The 13,011-nt window shown below is 39.5% G+C and overlaps 1 protein-coding gene across 1 annotated transcript; it reads left to right on the top strand.

The window, feature by feature from the left end:
• The first annotated feature begins 3,001 nt into the window (after positions 1 to 3,001).
• Positions 3,002 to 12,732, top strand: LOC139737518 (monocarboxylate transporter 3-like). Its single transcript, XM_071648190.1, has 4 exons — positions 3,002 to 3,110; positions 9,228 to 9,368; positions 10,542 to 11,414; positions 12,512 to 12,732. The coding sequence occupies exons 1-4, from the start codon at positions 3,002 to 3,004 to the stop codon at positions 12,730 to 12,732; spliced, it is 1,344 nt and encodes a 447-aa protein (XP_071504291.1).
• The last annotated feature ends 279 nt before the right edge of the window (positions 12,733 to 13,011 follow it).

Here is a 13,011-nt window from a genome sequence, read left to right as displayed (position 1 = left end):
CTTTATCAAGTCAGATGAACAATTTGACGTATTTTCATAAGTGCGGGAGAATGATAGATGAAACTTACGGCATGCAATACGAAAAGGCGGATCTTATTAAGATGGAAGTGTAAACATGAAATCGTGCTGGGTGAGGCTTGTTTACGTTTGGGACTCATCAACCTGTCTTTTACATTGTGTGTTTGTGTGTGTGTGTGTGTGTGTGTGGTGTGTGATAGATAGATACATATATGGATGGATAGATAGATAGATAGATAGATATACAGAGATAATAGTAATGGTAATAATAATAATAATGATAATAATAATAATGGTAATATTAATAATAATGATAATAATGATAATAATAATGACAATAATACCAATACTGATAATAATGATAATAATAATAATAATAATAATAATAATAATACCCAAGAAATCTTGCGCTGGTTCGCTAATTAGCGGGATAATTGGCCCCACGCTGGTACGTGTGAACGGTCGGGATTACAATCTCGAGTTTTTACATCCCATCATGCAATGTGCACATCACAACAGCGAGGCCTCTGCGAAGAGGTCCTTCACCTCTTTGGAGCACAACAACAACAGCGCGCGAACCACACCACTGACGCGTAAAAGACAATGGACAAAGGTAAGTGCGCGCAGGCAGTGATAGACAAGGGCGCTATGTGACCCAGTTTGCAGGCTTTGCTGTTATCTCTATCGGCAATTAGCGGGATAATTCGGTACGTGTGGACGCTCGCTATTGTATACAAATAGTGAATGGTCACGAGTGCAATGGTACGAGATTTCGCACGAGGTGAAAGATAGAGGCGCTCTATATTCAGCGAGGCGAAGCCGAGTTGAGTAGTGCGCCTCATCTTTCACCGAGTGCGAAATCTCGTTCCATTGCACGAGTAAAGACCATACACTATTTGTTTTATATAACGTCCAAGTAGATCTTTTTGGTTGGAGGATTGTTGGGTAGGTCTAAGTAGGCCTAGAAGTCTATATATGTATACAAAATATAGCCATACTTACATGTGGATCCACTGCGATTCTCTTTCTGGCTTGTGCAGTCAGTGTAGATACAGGTCACAGCTAGCGCTCATACACGTACACTAGCACTACGTAGGCCTACATACGCGCATGCATGTACCGCACACGTACACTGCGCTAGCTGCATGCGATCCTCAATATGCAACACACTGTACATGCAGTACCGTACAATTTCTCGAACCGTGGAATAGAACGAAAAAATCGAACCAAGTTGCACACAAAAATAGAACCAAAATTGCACGGCGCGTTGAATGGAGTACTTATTGAATATCACGTCACCAACAATCCTCCAATCATATTACAAGGATCTACTTGTGCGTTTTATAATATAAAATAATCTAAAGCTACTTTGCACCACGAAAGAGGAGAACGCAAGACTGTACCGTATAATGCCCCCCCCCCCCAAAAAAAAAAAAAAAAAAAAAAACAACGGGAAAACAGAAGTGACGATCTTTGGATAGAGCATTTTACGAATCCCTTCCCTCCAAGTTTTGCCCATTGTGTTCACAGTCCAAGAGCATCCAAGTGCTGAACTTGGAAGAAACATCCCCATGACATGCTTTACAACAATCCATATATCTCTGTGACCACGTAACCAAATTTAATGGGGTTTTCTGCAAAATGTAGGTGAGAAATTATAGTTCCATTCCCTGAAATAGCATTGAGATTGCTCAATCATTTTGAAAGTTATCAATGCGAAAATCTATTGTATTTTTTTTTTGGGGGGGGGGGACATACTGTATACTTTTATAGACAATGTCTACCAACAAAGTCACATTTTGTTTCTTCTCTTTTACTTTCAGCTTTGTCTTTTCCTTTTCAAGGCTTTTTTTTTCTCCGAAAAAATAGATTCACAAAACTCATCTTATCGGACCATTTTCTCATGCACTCCTCCAGACAAGCAGTGATACATGTAATCAATGGCGATCTTATAGTGGTATCCGTGTGAGATCTTTAACGCAAGTGACGTCACCCTAATGTGACATAACAAGGACAAATGTTTAACAATCTTCAGAGGACATCGCGTTCAATGACTCACCGTCAAACAAGCTGTAAATATTATACTTTCCATTATCATTTCCGTCGAGACGTCAAAAAATGTGTCTGATGGTTCATCCCAAACTTGGTTATTTCCGTACTATCATAGACCTACCTGTCCATGCCTCTACCAATACTATACCATCCCTTCAAAGGGCTTTGTAGCAAGTCCTTGCTGGCTAACAATGTTTTCTGTGACCTTGATTTTTGTTTAGCAACGATATCAAAGGGCAAAGCACGTAATCGTGCCTCTCCGTTTGTGTTTTATTGGTTATTCAAGCGTCGTAACGACTTTATGCCGTATAGTGTAGAAACTATCAACACCTGTTTTCATCAGTTATAAGGATGGTTGAGTCTCCTACTTATTGTTTGAGCTTTGCGTTAGGAAAATAGACTGACGTGGGTGGCTGGCTATTTCAAAAAGGTATATCTATCTGTCTAAATATTAAACTAGGCAAGCGTACGAGTTTACTCAATCGCATCGGTTTTGATAAAAACATAGGTGCCTTCCTTTTTCCTGTGTGTCTATGGTTCCTTTCCTCGCCTATGATCCCTCACAACGAAAAAAAAATGTGATTATAGAATGATAAAAGCGGTTAGCTTATCTCCTGTATTTGCTGCACAAAGGGGAATACTACACATCGTGATCAGCATGTGATCTTCATTCTGTGCCTTCTTCTTTTATTCATTTCGAAACCAGTTCTGTTGTCATGAGCATGAAGTTTCAATCTATCCTTATTCCTTCCTCTTGGTCTAAATTTCTCTCAGAGCTTCCCGCGCTTGGCTAAAAGGTAAAATCTCGCCATCGGTCACGTCTGCCGCGATGACTCGTGAGAACTGTGAGCGAGATGAGGCCCCGAAGGAAGGCTGGCGATACGTCGTGCTTCTGGCTAAGCTTGGAAACCACTTTCTACAACAAGGGGTAATGAAATCTCTGGGAGTTCTCATTCCATCCCTTGTGGTACAGCTGGATAGTACCTACTCTACCGTTGGCTTTCTTCTCTCACTGCAACTGACTATGACCTTCATGGCATGTGAGTTATGTTAAGCTCTAAAGGGATGATATAGTTCTAGTTAGGTGATCCGAGTATCCTCTCGGATCACCTATTGTATCTGTACGGATTCTTTCTTCTTCTTCTTCTTCTTTCTTTATTTCTCCCCAAAAGTTGTGCAGAGGTTAGCTCAGAAAGTACTATGTCTATCAAGTTCAAACTTATACCATGTATGTATCGTGTCCCAAAGACGGCAATCGAACTAAAATCAAAGTGATCAGTCGACCGTGACGTCACTATGACGTCATTATATGAAAACACATTCTCAATCATATCTCATTAATGGAATGAAGTTTTTCAATGAAATTTACGTCACATATATTTCAAGTTATGCGCATTTTACTCATATTCTCAAAATTCACATTTTCTCTTGATACGTGCGCGTACGCGCGCGTTGAAATATTTGTATGCTCAAATCGAGCTCAAATTTTTTTTGCACACGTTTCAGACCATTTAGAGCATTTTTTGAAAAATTGAAAAAATCGGACGGACGCGTACGCGCGCGCGCATATACGCACGCACAGCTCATATGCAATAGAAATTTTCAGTTTTTTCACACAGATCGCATGTCCAAAATGTCAAGGAATATTTCTATCAAGTTTCAAGTCGATCCGACTCAATATGACGTCATACGGGCCCGTCAAATTCAAAATTCCGCGCGTGCGTCAATGGGGATACACAGTGCAACTATGCCAAAAAACCGCCAATTTTAAATCGGATTTTACTCGTCAGGATGGACGGTGACCCCCCATTTTCTTTACATATTCTGAAAGGTGATGAGTTGTACATGTCATTTCATGGGCTGGCTATGCTGATAAAATGATTAAAAGATATCAAATTTCTTAATAAAGTAAAAAAAGTAAATTTTCAAAATGACGTCATTAAATTCCAAGTTCACTCGAGCGTATCTCACTAATCCTTTGCCAATTTTCACCCAAATTTCAATATGTTGTAGCTTATGAAATGCTCTTTCATAAATGTAATTAAACAATTTTGATTTGATGACGACATCACCTCGAAAAAATGGATTGAAGGTAACCTTGTCAAATTTGACCAGTTTACGTGTAATCTCTATGGGAGTGCAATTTTTATGGAAATGAAAATTGACATGACTATCTTTATCGAGCACTAGCTCACTTATGCTTCGATGAATTTCTCTAAGATTTTAATATGTTGTAGCTGAGATGTAGGGCTATCGTAAGTGTGCCCTTCGTTTTTTCATACGTTGTCGGGATTACGTGAAAAAACTTGGTTGAAATTAAAGTTTTTCTTCGATGTATTGAAATATTTCTTTCTTTTTGCAACTTTCTTTGCAATAACTCAAGAAAAACAGCCCCTATCAACTTCATATTTTGCACATGTTTAGTTCATGTCACGAAAATTATTTCATAAAATTACAATTACTTGATCAGACGCCATCTTGGGTATGTAAATTAGGGTCAAAGGTCATAGATGTTTCATCCTGTATCTTGGTGAATACATGTCTTATCTTTCCCATATTTTGCACACGTAAAGACAATGTTACAGGGATCATTTCATAAAATAACCACTTTTTGCTCAGATGCCATCTTGTCTGTGCAAAGTGGGGTCAAAGGTCATATGTACTTCTTTTTCTATCTTTGCTATGACGTGTTATCTCTATGGGAGGGAATTTTTTAGATGTGAAAATTGACATGACTCTCTTTATCGAGCACTATCTTACTTATGCTTCAGTGAATTTCTCTCAGATTTTAATATGTTGTAGCTGAGACTTTGCAGTATCAGGACTCGAATCATTGATTAAAAAAAAGATCGGATCACCTTAATTTGTCAGTGATGACAAATTACAATCTCTAGTTGAGATGGGGGCTTCCGATTTCCAACTTTTTATGTGAGATAATGAGAAACCTCTTATGAAATAATAAGAGCATACAATTCCAAGAGGAATTCGAAGTTTCTTCGATGAAAATCGATTTTGAAATGGCTGAGATATAAAAGAGAGGTCCTAAAAAAGGTGGGATTCACCTTTTCTTACGACCACTTTATTTTACTTTGATTTTAGATATCTCAGCAATTTCAGAACCGATTTTCATCGAAAACACAAACTTTGAATTCCTCTTGCATGGTTTCTACTATTCTAGGTATTTTGCAAAAAGGTACATTGTGAATCCTACATCTCAACCAAAACTATACCATCCCTCTAATGACTTTGTTCCATCAACATAATTGCAGAGTATGATCAAATCTATAAATCATATTCCGTATGCCCCGACTCCTAGGTTTATAACTTGTGTCTACAGGCCTACCTGTCAGTGATCCTATCGTCGAGGAAGATTCATATTATATGATTTAAAGAAGAAAGAAGCTGTAGCTATGCAGTTTTTTCCCTATTTATGTGAATGTCTATTCACAGCAAGGTGTGAGAGATTGAAGAAAATACGATTTTACAGAAGATTCTTCATCTTCCTCCACTATTTGTAGCCTTTATTGATCTTTAGGTCTTTAAAGATATTAAAGAGATCAAAGGTTTATTTTTGCAACTAAATTAATTTCCTTTTACGTTACGTTTGTGCAGATTCTAACTATTCTCCTTCTCTGCTTCACGCACGTTTTCTAAGATATACAATCTAAGCAATGAAAATAACGTTTTATTCATTTATTGCCAAGGTCACCGCGATATTTCTTCCTGATTCTTTATTTCATTCAAAATAATGAATAGGATGAAATACATTCTCTTCACTTAATCATGCTATATCAATTACCATATTATCTTTGAAGGAAGGGTTTGCATGGTGCATGGTACATAATATGCTAGGTTTGCGGTTCACCATGACGTGAGTCCTGAAAAGGACTGTTGGAATGAAAGGAGGAATAAGAAGATAGGAGAGGAAAAGCAAGAAAGTGAGAGGACGGACAGTCAACTGTCAGAAACGTTGAGTCCTTCTTCTTGCTCCATACTCCTCTCTGGTTCACAGTCCTTTTCAGGACTACACACACTCTAGAAAGAACTAATACTCTCGCTCACTTTCTTGCTTTTCCTCTCCTATCTTCTCATTCCTCCTTTCATTCCAACAGTCCTTTTTCAGGATTCACACATGGATTCACACAGGATTCACACAAACAGAGCATAATGTTATGATGTATTCATTACGTACAAGCATTTGATATGATGTGAATGCGGAGTTGAAGAATGCTATAATTTGTCGGCACCTCTGCCATATTTTTTCCTCTACTTATTGTCTCTATACTTCTGATACATGCGATACCTTTAACATTTTGTCTCTTTACGTCTGCTTTAAATTTCACTTCTGACATTCTTAATCTCTGATATTTTTGCCCTCTACATTTTTTTAACCGCTGACATATTTAGTCTTGCCATTTATCCCGTGCCCTGACATTTTCCCATGACATTTTACTGCCGACTATATATTTACCGCTAAAAGCATTTCTATATCCCCTGACAGTTTTGCCCGCGATATTTTTTCCCTAACGCTTTTATTTTAGGCTCTATACCCTGGACATTCTAATTCATGACATTTTACAACTGACGTTATTACCCCTGACATTTTTAACCGTAACATTTTTACCCGTGACATTATTACTGCTGACATTTTTACCTGGCACAAAGTGAAAGACTGATTGTGTTTTGATACTGATATTCGGACGAACGGACGGAAAGTGATAAACCACGGATATCTTGCCCGCCCGACTCCCATGAGATAATGATTTTAAAGGTGAAAATCTGTAAACAGAGCAAAAACTTGTCTAAAAAGGTTCCATGGCATTTGCTCCGATAGCAATTGCTGTCATGAAATATCTGCACGATAAGCCAAACGTAAATTCTACCCACAAACCATGGCACAAACCTAACCCTCACATCAAACTAAACCAAAAACCCCATCACAATCCTAACATTAACCCCAAACCCCTGGAGAAAATAAGACCGGAGCAGTTGTCGCAGGAGCAAATGTCGTGTCGCCGTCTAGAAAAGAAGAACAATAGAAAGTATATAAGAGGTAAACTACATTCTTAATTTCATCAAGTGAATCTTGACTTCGTCATCAAACATTAACCCAGAAATATTATTTATTGTTTCCTGCTTCGGAATGTTCAATAACTGTAAAATGACAGTATCATGACCGCAATTCACTACGGACTGACGGATGTCCGTTCTAGAGCGGTGCGAGAAGTCATCAAGATTGTAGTGATAAGCAATGGCTCTGGCTAAATGAACCTCAGCTTGTGCTTTCTCGTTGCAGCCATTTCTCGGCCTGAACTTGTTCAAAAACTCGCAAGATGTCAATCCATTTGAAATTCTCTTGATCACTCTAGAAGTATTCTGATGGTCATTTAGTATGGGTTTGTGTGTGTGTGTGTGTTTTTTTGACTTGGTTTGGACCCATGACATTACTCCTCCGACAATTGTTCCCATGAAATATCTGCTATATAAGCCAAACATAAATTCTACCCACACCACAAACATAACCCTAACCCTAATCCTAATCCTCACACCAGGAGGAAATAAATCTTATTTATGTCGTATTTCCATTGCCTTATGCAGCGCTTGTTCATAATGTATTTAGAGCTGTCATGAATAATACAGCGTGTCCGAGAAAAAAAAAACGAAACCGAGGTTCCGTGCAACTTTTTACGATCAAGATCATACATTTGCTGTACGAGATGTATATGAATGGAAACATATACTTCTCATATTTTTGATGTGCAACTCAATGTTAATGATTCATGCATGACTGAGTTTGAACAATGGACAGAGGTGCTACCAAATCTTTATTTGCAGGCGCAAATGGTGACTTTGAGTGAATTTTACCTTTATGTTTTCGAAAAACAAATTTCACAACCCAAATATCTATAACTTCTTCTTTCAAGTGACATCTTATGCGTCAAATATGAATAACGCGTTCCAGAGGAAAACTTGCATGAAAACATGCTTCATTTCTACAGATAGTCGAAAAACAAGCATTCAGCTTTCCCGACTTTGATAGCACTAGACAATGGGTTAATCTGAGCGATTGAATTCACGCACAAAAAAAAACACCAACAACAACGGCAGTGCTATGGTGAATGTTGTTGGGGGGGGGGGGGTATTTACAGAGAATGCTGTATGGGAACGAAAAGACCTTTGTTGAAATTGCCATTTATATGGAAGTATAGTAACGTGACTATTCTCAGGCCGCATGGAGTCCAATGGCAATGGGAAATCAACGTCACAACAATGGTACAAATTTTGATGATTTTGTACCTTAAACTTATCTCGGTGTTTTCATACCTCGCTACATTTCACGGGCAAGCCTGTTTCATCCTTCATTACTGACAGGGTTTTGAAGTTTTTGAAGTTTTTGAAGGGGGAGGCGATGCAAAACAACAACAACAACAACAACAACAACAACAACAACAATAACGCTCCCTTCTACCCCCCCTTCTCCTCATTGTGTAAATTCACTGAAGCATGAAGACCATTGTTATCTGTCAAGTTTTGATAGCTATGGCTCCTTATATCCATCTATATGGGTGAAATTGAAGCATATCTTCAAAATGTTTTCTCGAGCAGGCGTAGATTATTATTGTTATTATTTGTTTTTACGCATGAGCTGTCCTATGAAAGGAAAACTTCACAATGAATATTAAGGCCATGATTTTTATTTTTTATTTTTGCGAAAGATTGCAGAAAAGGCCTGAAAACTCACTCAAATGCAAATACAAATTTGTTAGTATTGCACTGTCTATTGTTTTAACTCATTCATGCATGGATATTATGAGCATTGAGTTGTGCATCAAGAGAAGCGTAGATATACCCATCTTTCCATTCATGTACATCTCATGAAGCAAATTTATGAGTACGATTGTAAACTAATTGCAATGATAATCGGTTTCGGGTTTTTTTTTTTTCTGGGACATTCTGTATGACCTGTCAGAAAGGTTCAGTCCAAACTGCATGTCAGACCAAGCGAAATATAACTCGTCAGGCACTTTTAATTAATGTTTGTTCATGTAGCAAAAAAGGCTGCTGAAAACTGCTTATCCAATAAAGGCGAGCCGATGGAGTAAAATGGAGTCAAATGTTTGTTCATGTCACTTTTGATATTCATGCTTTCCCCGTAGGTCCCATCGCACAAATACTAATAAAGAAGTTCGACGTCCGACGCGTATCGATTCTGGGTGGAATCGGGACTTCACTGCCGGTTATTGGTGCTGCTTTCACGCGGAATCCGGCCGTTCTCGGAGCGATTTTCTTCGTATCAGGTTAGTCAACAACAGAACTCGCTAATGCATCACAGATGATCCAAGTAAATGCGAACATTTTGATTGATTGTTTGATTGTTTGATCGATCGATTGATTGATTGATAATTGATTTATTAATTGATTTCTATGATCGATTGATTTGAATTTGAGTTACGATACCATGATACGAGCGCTAAATAATCGAATAGCGAGAAAAGAAGCAAACATGAATAAAACAGCTGGTAAGTGGAAACATGATAATTGTGAAGTAACAGGTCCGATTCTAATGATCCAACAAATTCATTTCATTTTACTCAATTTTAACGTAGGTTGAATTTTCACTAGACATAGCTCAATATCTCCTGATTTTTTTCCAATTTGCATAACATACAAGATCTTTACTATTCTATATATCAGAAATGCGGAACGTTAAGATAAGCACGAAATGATATTTCATATCATCTATAAGAATTTCTAATTTTCATCTCACACAAAAATATTCCATCCTTCTTTGTAACAATTGTGTTTGTACGCATCGATGTTTCCAACAAGAGAACTTAGCACACCTATGATGTATTTCAAGGAATCCTGAATCAGTCACAAATTGGACATAAAACATGTAAAAGGGAAAGAAGTAAGGAACATTGAAATGAAAAGTGGAATTATAATTTCAGTTGTGTATATGTATTATGTGGGAGCTCGTAGAGCTAAACTCATCACTTTCGATAATAATAATAATAATAATAATAATAATAATAATAATAATAATAATAAGGTCTTATTTACCCAGGGTAGCCTCTTCAGTGTTGCCACTGCTCTAACAGAGGGCCCTGCTATTATTATTACCCTAGCGTCGCCAGGTACCCATTTATACACCTGGGTCGAGAGGGACAGTGTGGGTAAAAACATCTTGTCCAAGGATGTAAGCACTGGGCGGGATTCGAACTCACGGTCCTCCGTTCGGGAGTCGGAAGTCTTATCCACTATGCCACAGCGCCCCCACTTTCGATGCTGAGTGTCCGGGTGCCATTTATTTCAAGTTCAATATCATACCATAAGCCAGGGACAACCGTCCTTACTCCTAAAATTCGTTTGGATGTTTGAGTTTCTGCATGTCATTAATATACATTTCCAGCAAAGCTCCACAGCCAAGTTCGTAACTTGCTATAATTTGTAATTCTTCTCACGCACAGGTGTGTGCAGTTCTACACTCTGTCAGGCATCCGTCGTGCTACTGCGCCAGTATTTCGGTGAGCAGTTTGGCTCAGCCAGCTCTGTCAGCCTAATAGGATCTCTTGTTGGCGGAATGTTGGTGCCGTTGATAGGCGGGAAGCTCCTGGAGTCCTATGGTCTATTCGGTGCCCTTCTCTGCCTGGGCGGACTGTTCCTCAACAGCATTCCAATCGGTGCAACACTGAGACATCCAAAGAGTACTCGGTACACAGAAATCAAAGCTATTGAGCTTGGTAGTCTGAATAGCCCAAGCGACGCTCTGGAGGTGGAATGCAATGGAAATGATTCGGAGTGTAAGGTGAAGGACAGAAAGGAGGGCAGACGATCATGCAGGATGATCCTCGACCAAGTCCTGACAGTCCTCGGCCTAAAAGTGCTTTGCATGGAACCCTCCTTCACGTTGTTCTTTCTGTCCAGCCAGATACTCTACGACACCGTCTTCATCGGTTGGGCACTTTTCATGGTTTCTTACGCCATCGACGTCGGGATCGACGCCTCGTCGGCTGTGTATCTCCCGATAGCCGGGGCACTGGGTGGCTTCGCCTCCCGTGTCATCCTTGCCTTCGCCATGCGGTGCAAGCCCCGATGGAGCCCGGAGGTACATGCGTTGAACCTTGTCATCGCCGCTGTGGCGCTCTTCCTGTATGAACTGGGCAACAGTTTGTGGCATCTTCTGCTGTGCTCATTTGTATCTGGCTTTGGGCTCTACGGTGGAGCGTGCACCTTCCCAGCCTGCATGGCGGTGATCGTCCATCCGGATAATTTCTCAGGAATTACGGCCCTGTCCTTTATGCTCTCAGGAATCGGATCAGTCAGCGCCGGATTCGCGACAGGCAAGTTTTATGTTCTCATAAACAAGAGTATCCTCTTTAGTATAAAGCGTCCCCGTTGTTCTCATAAAGAACACTGCCGTTGTCAGTATCCCAGTTCAGCAAGGAATTGCCCTTTATAAACTCGGGAAAAGGGTGGGGGGTGTCCAAAGGTGTAGGATTCAATCTCCTGTTTGCGACAAGAGCTTAATCCTTACTCAACGGGTGCACGTCACGAGACCGACACCCGCGAGTCATACAGCCCACGAGTCATATATACAGCCCATGAGTTCGACACTAAGCAAACAAAGCCCACAAGACCGCCACATTAAACCTTGTGTTGTATCTGTAAAACTCGTGGGTTGTTTTTATCTAGTGTCGAACTCACGGGCTTTATTTGCCTAGTGTCGAACTCGTGGGCGATATGACTTATGGGTGTCGGTCTCGTGGGATGACCCCTACTCAACATGGTCCACATAGATATGAAAGCTGGACATCACGTGACATTTATTTTTCTTCCCTTTAGACTAGGGTGTGTCTGTTTGCGTTAAAGGGATCGTATAGTTTTGGGTGAGACCTAACTTCAGGTTTCTAATATTTTTGTGTGTGTGAGAAACTGAGAAACCTTTTATGAAATATAAACAAATATGTAATTTCAAGAGGAATTCAACGTTTATTTGATTAAAAAATTGGTTTCGAAATGGCTGAGATATCCAAAACATAATAAAAGGTGTGATCCACCTTTTATTAGGCTCGCTTTGGTTTTACTTTGTTTTTGGATGTCTGAGCCATTCCAAAACCGATTTTTAACAAATAAACTTGAATTCCTGTAAGAATGGTTTGGTCTGTACTATTTAATAAGTGGTTTCTTGATATGTCGCAAAAAGTTAAAAGCCCACTTCTCATCTCCACCAACACTATACCATTCTAAGGTGTGAGGTAAGATAAAGAATGCCACAATGAAATGGAATTCTGGTTTTAAAAAAAAAGTGAACGAAAAGCTACAGAAACAAAGTGGATGATGATTAAGATGAAGATGCTCAAAATCATGTGATATAAAGTAATCACTTCTATCATGACATAAATTCAGATTACTTAATGATCTCGCTTTATACCAACAGGCTACATTTACGACATCACACAGTCATTTGGAATGGTCTTTCGTATTTTTGGCGGGCTGATGTTGGTCGTACTTCTCCTTGTCGTCGTTTACATTTTCTACGACAATTACGTCGAAAAGCGACAACGATCTCGGCCGTCATCTTCCGAACGACGTGCATCTGTCTCGGAAGAATTCCAGAAGCAGGTCGCGGAAAACTTGGTCCCATCGTTGAACGTGTGATTTGAGTCATGGAGTGCTTGTTGACAGTTTCTTGTGACACTTCGAGTGACCAGCCAGTGACCAACATACCCTAGCTAGCTTTCCAAGAAGCAAACTAACAGAGGAAAACTATTTCCGACTGAATGCAAGACTATCGGAAATAAATCATGCAATATCGGCCTCTCGGCCTATCATAACGAGATTTGCGCAAGATTTTCTCAAAGGTGACCATCTCCTGTAACAGGGCGTGACAGAACCAGATGCTGCATTTGAATCCAAACAGGATAAAATAATTCCTGA

Source organism: Diadema antillarum, unplaced genomic scaffold, assembly GCF_040938485.1.
Source record: "Diadema antillarum isolate AM-2024a unplaced genomic scaffold, OU_Dant_1.0 scf00000029, whole genome shotgun sequence".
NCBI classification, from domain to species: domain Eukaryota; kingdom Metazoa; phylum Echinodermata; class Echinoidea; order Diadematoida; family Diadematidae; genus Diadema; species Diadema antillarum.
The sequence above is the reverse complement of the archived record's forward strand: the minus strand, read 5'-3'. Positions and strand labels throughout refer to the sequence as shown.

Excerpts from the sequence above, each read along its gene's own strand:
- LOC139737518 (XM_071648190.1), top strand. The coding sequence starts at position 3,002 with ATGAAATCTCTGGGAGTTCTCATTCCATCCCTTGTGGTACAGCTGGAT. Across the intron at positions 3,111-9,227 it reads GACTATGACCTTCATGGCAT|GTCCCATCGCACAAATACTA; the intron begins GTGAGTTATGTT and ends CTTTCCCCGTAG. Across the intron at positions 9,369-10,541 it reads AGCGATTTTCTTCGTATCAG|GTGTGTGCAGTTCTACACTC; the intron begins GTTAGTCAACAA and ends TCTCACGCACAG.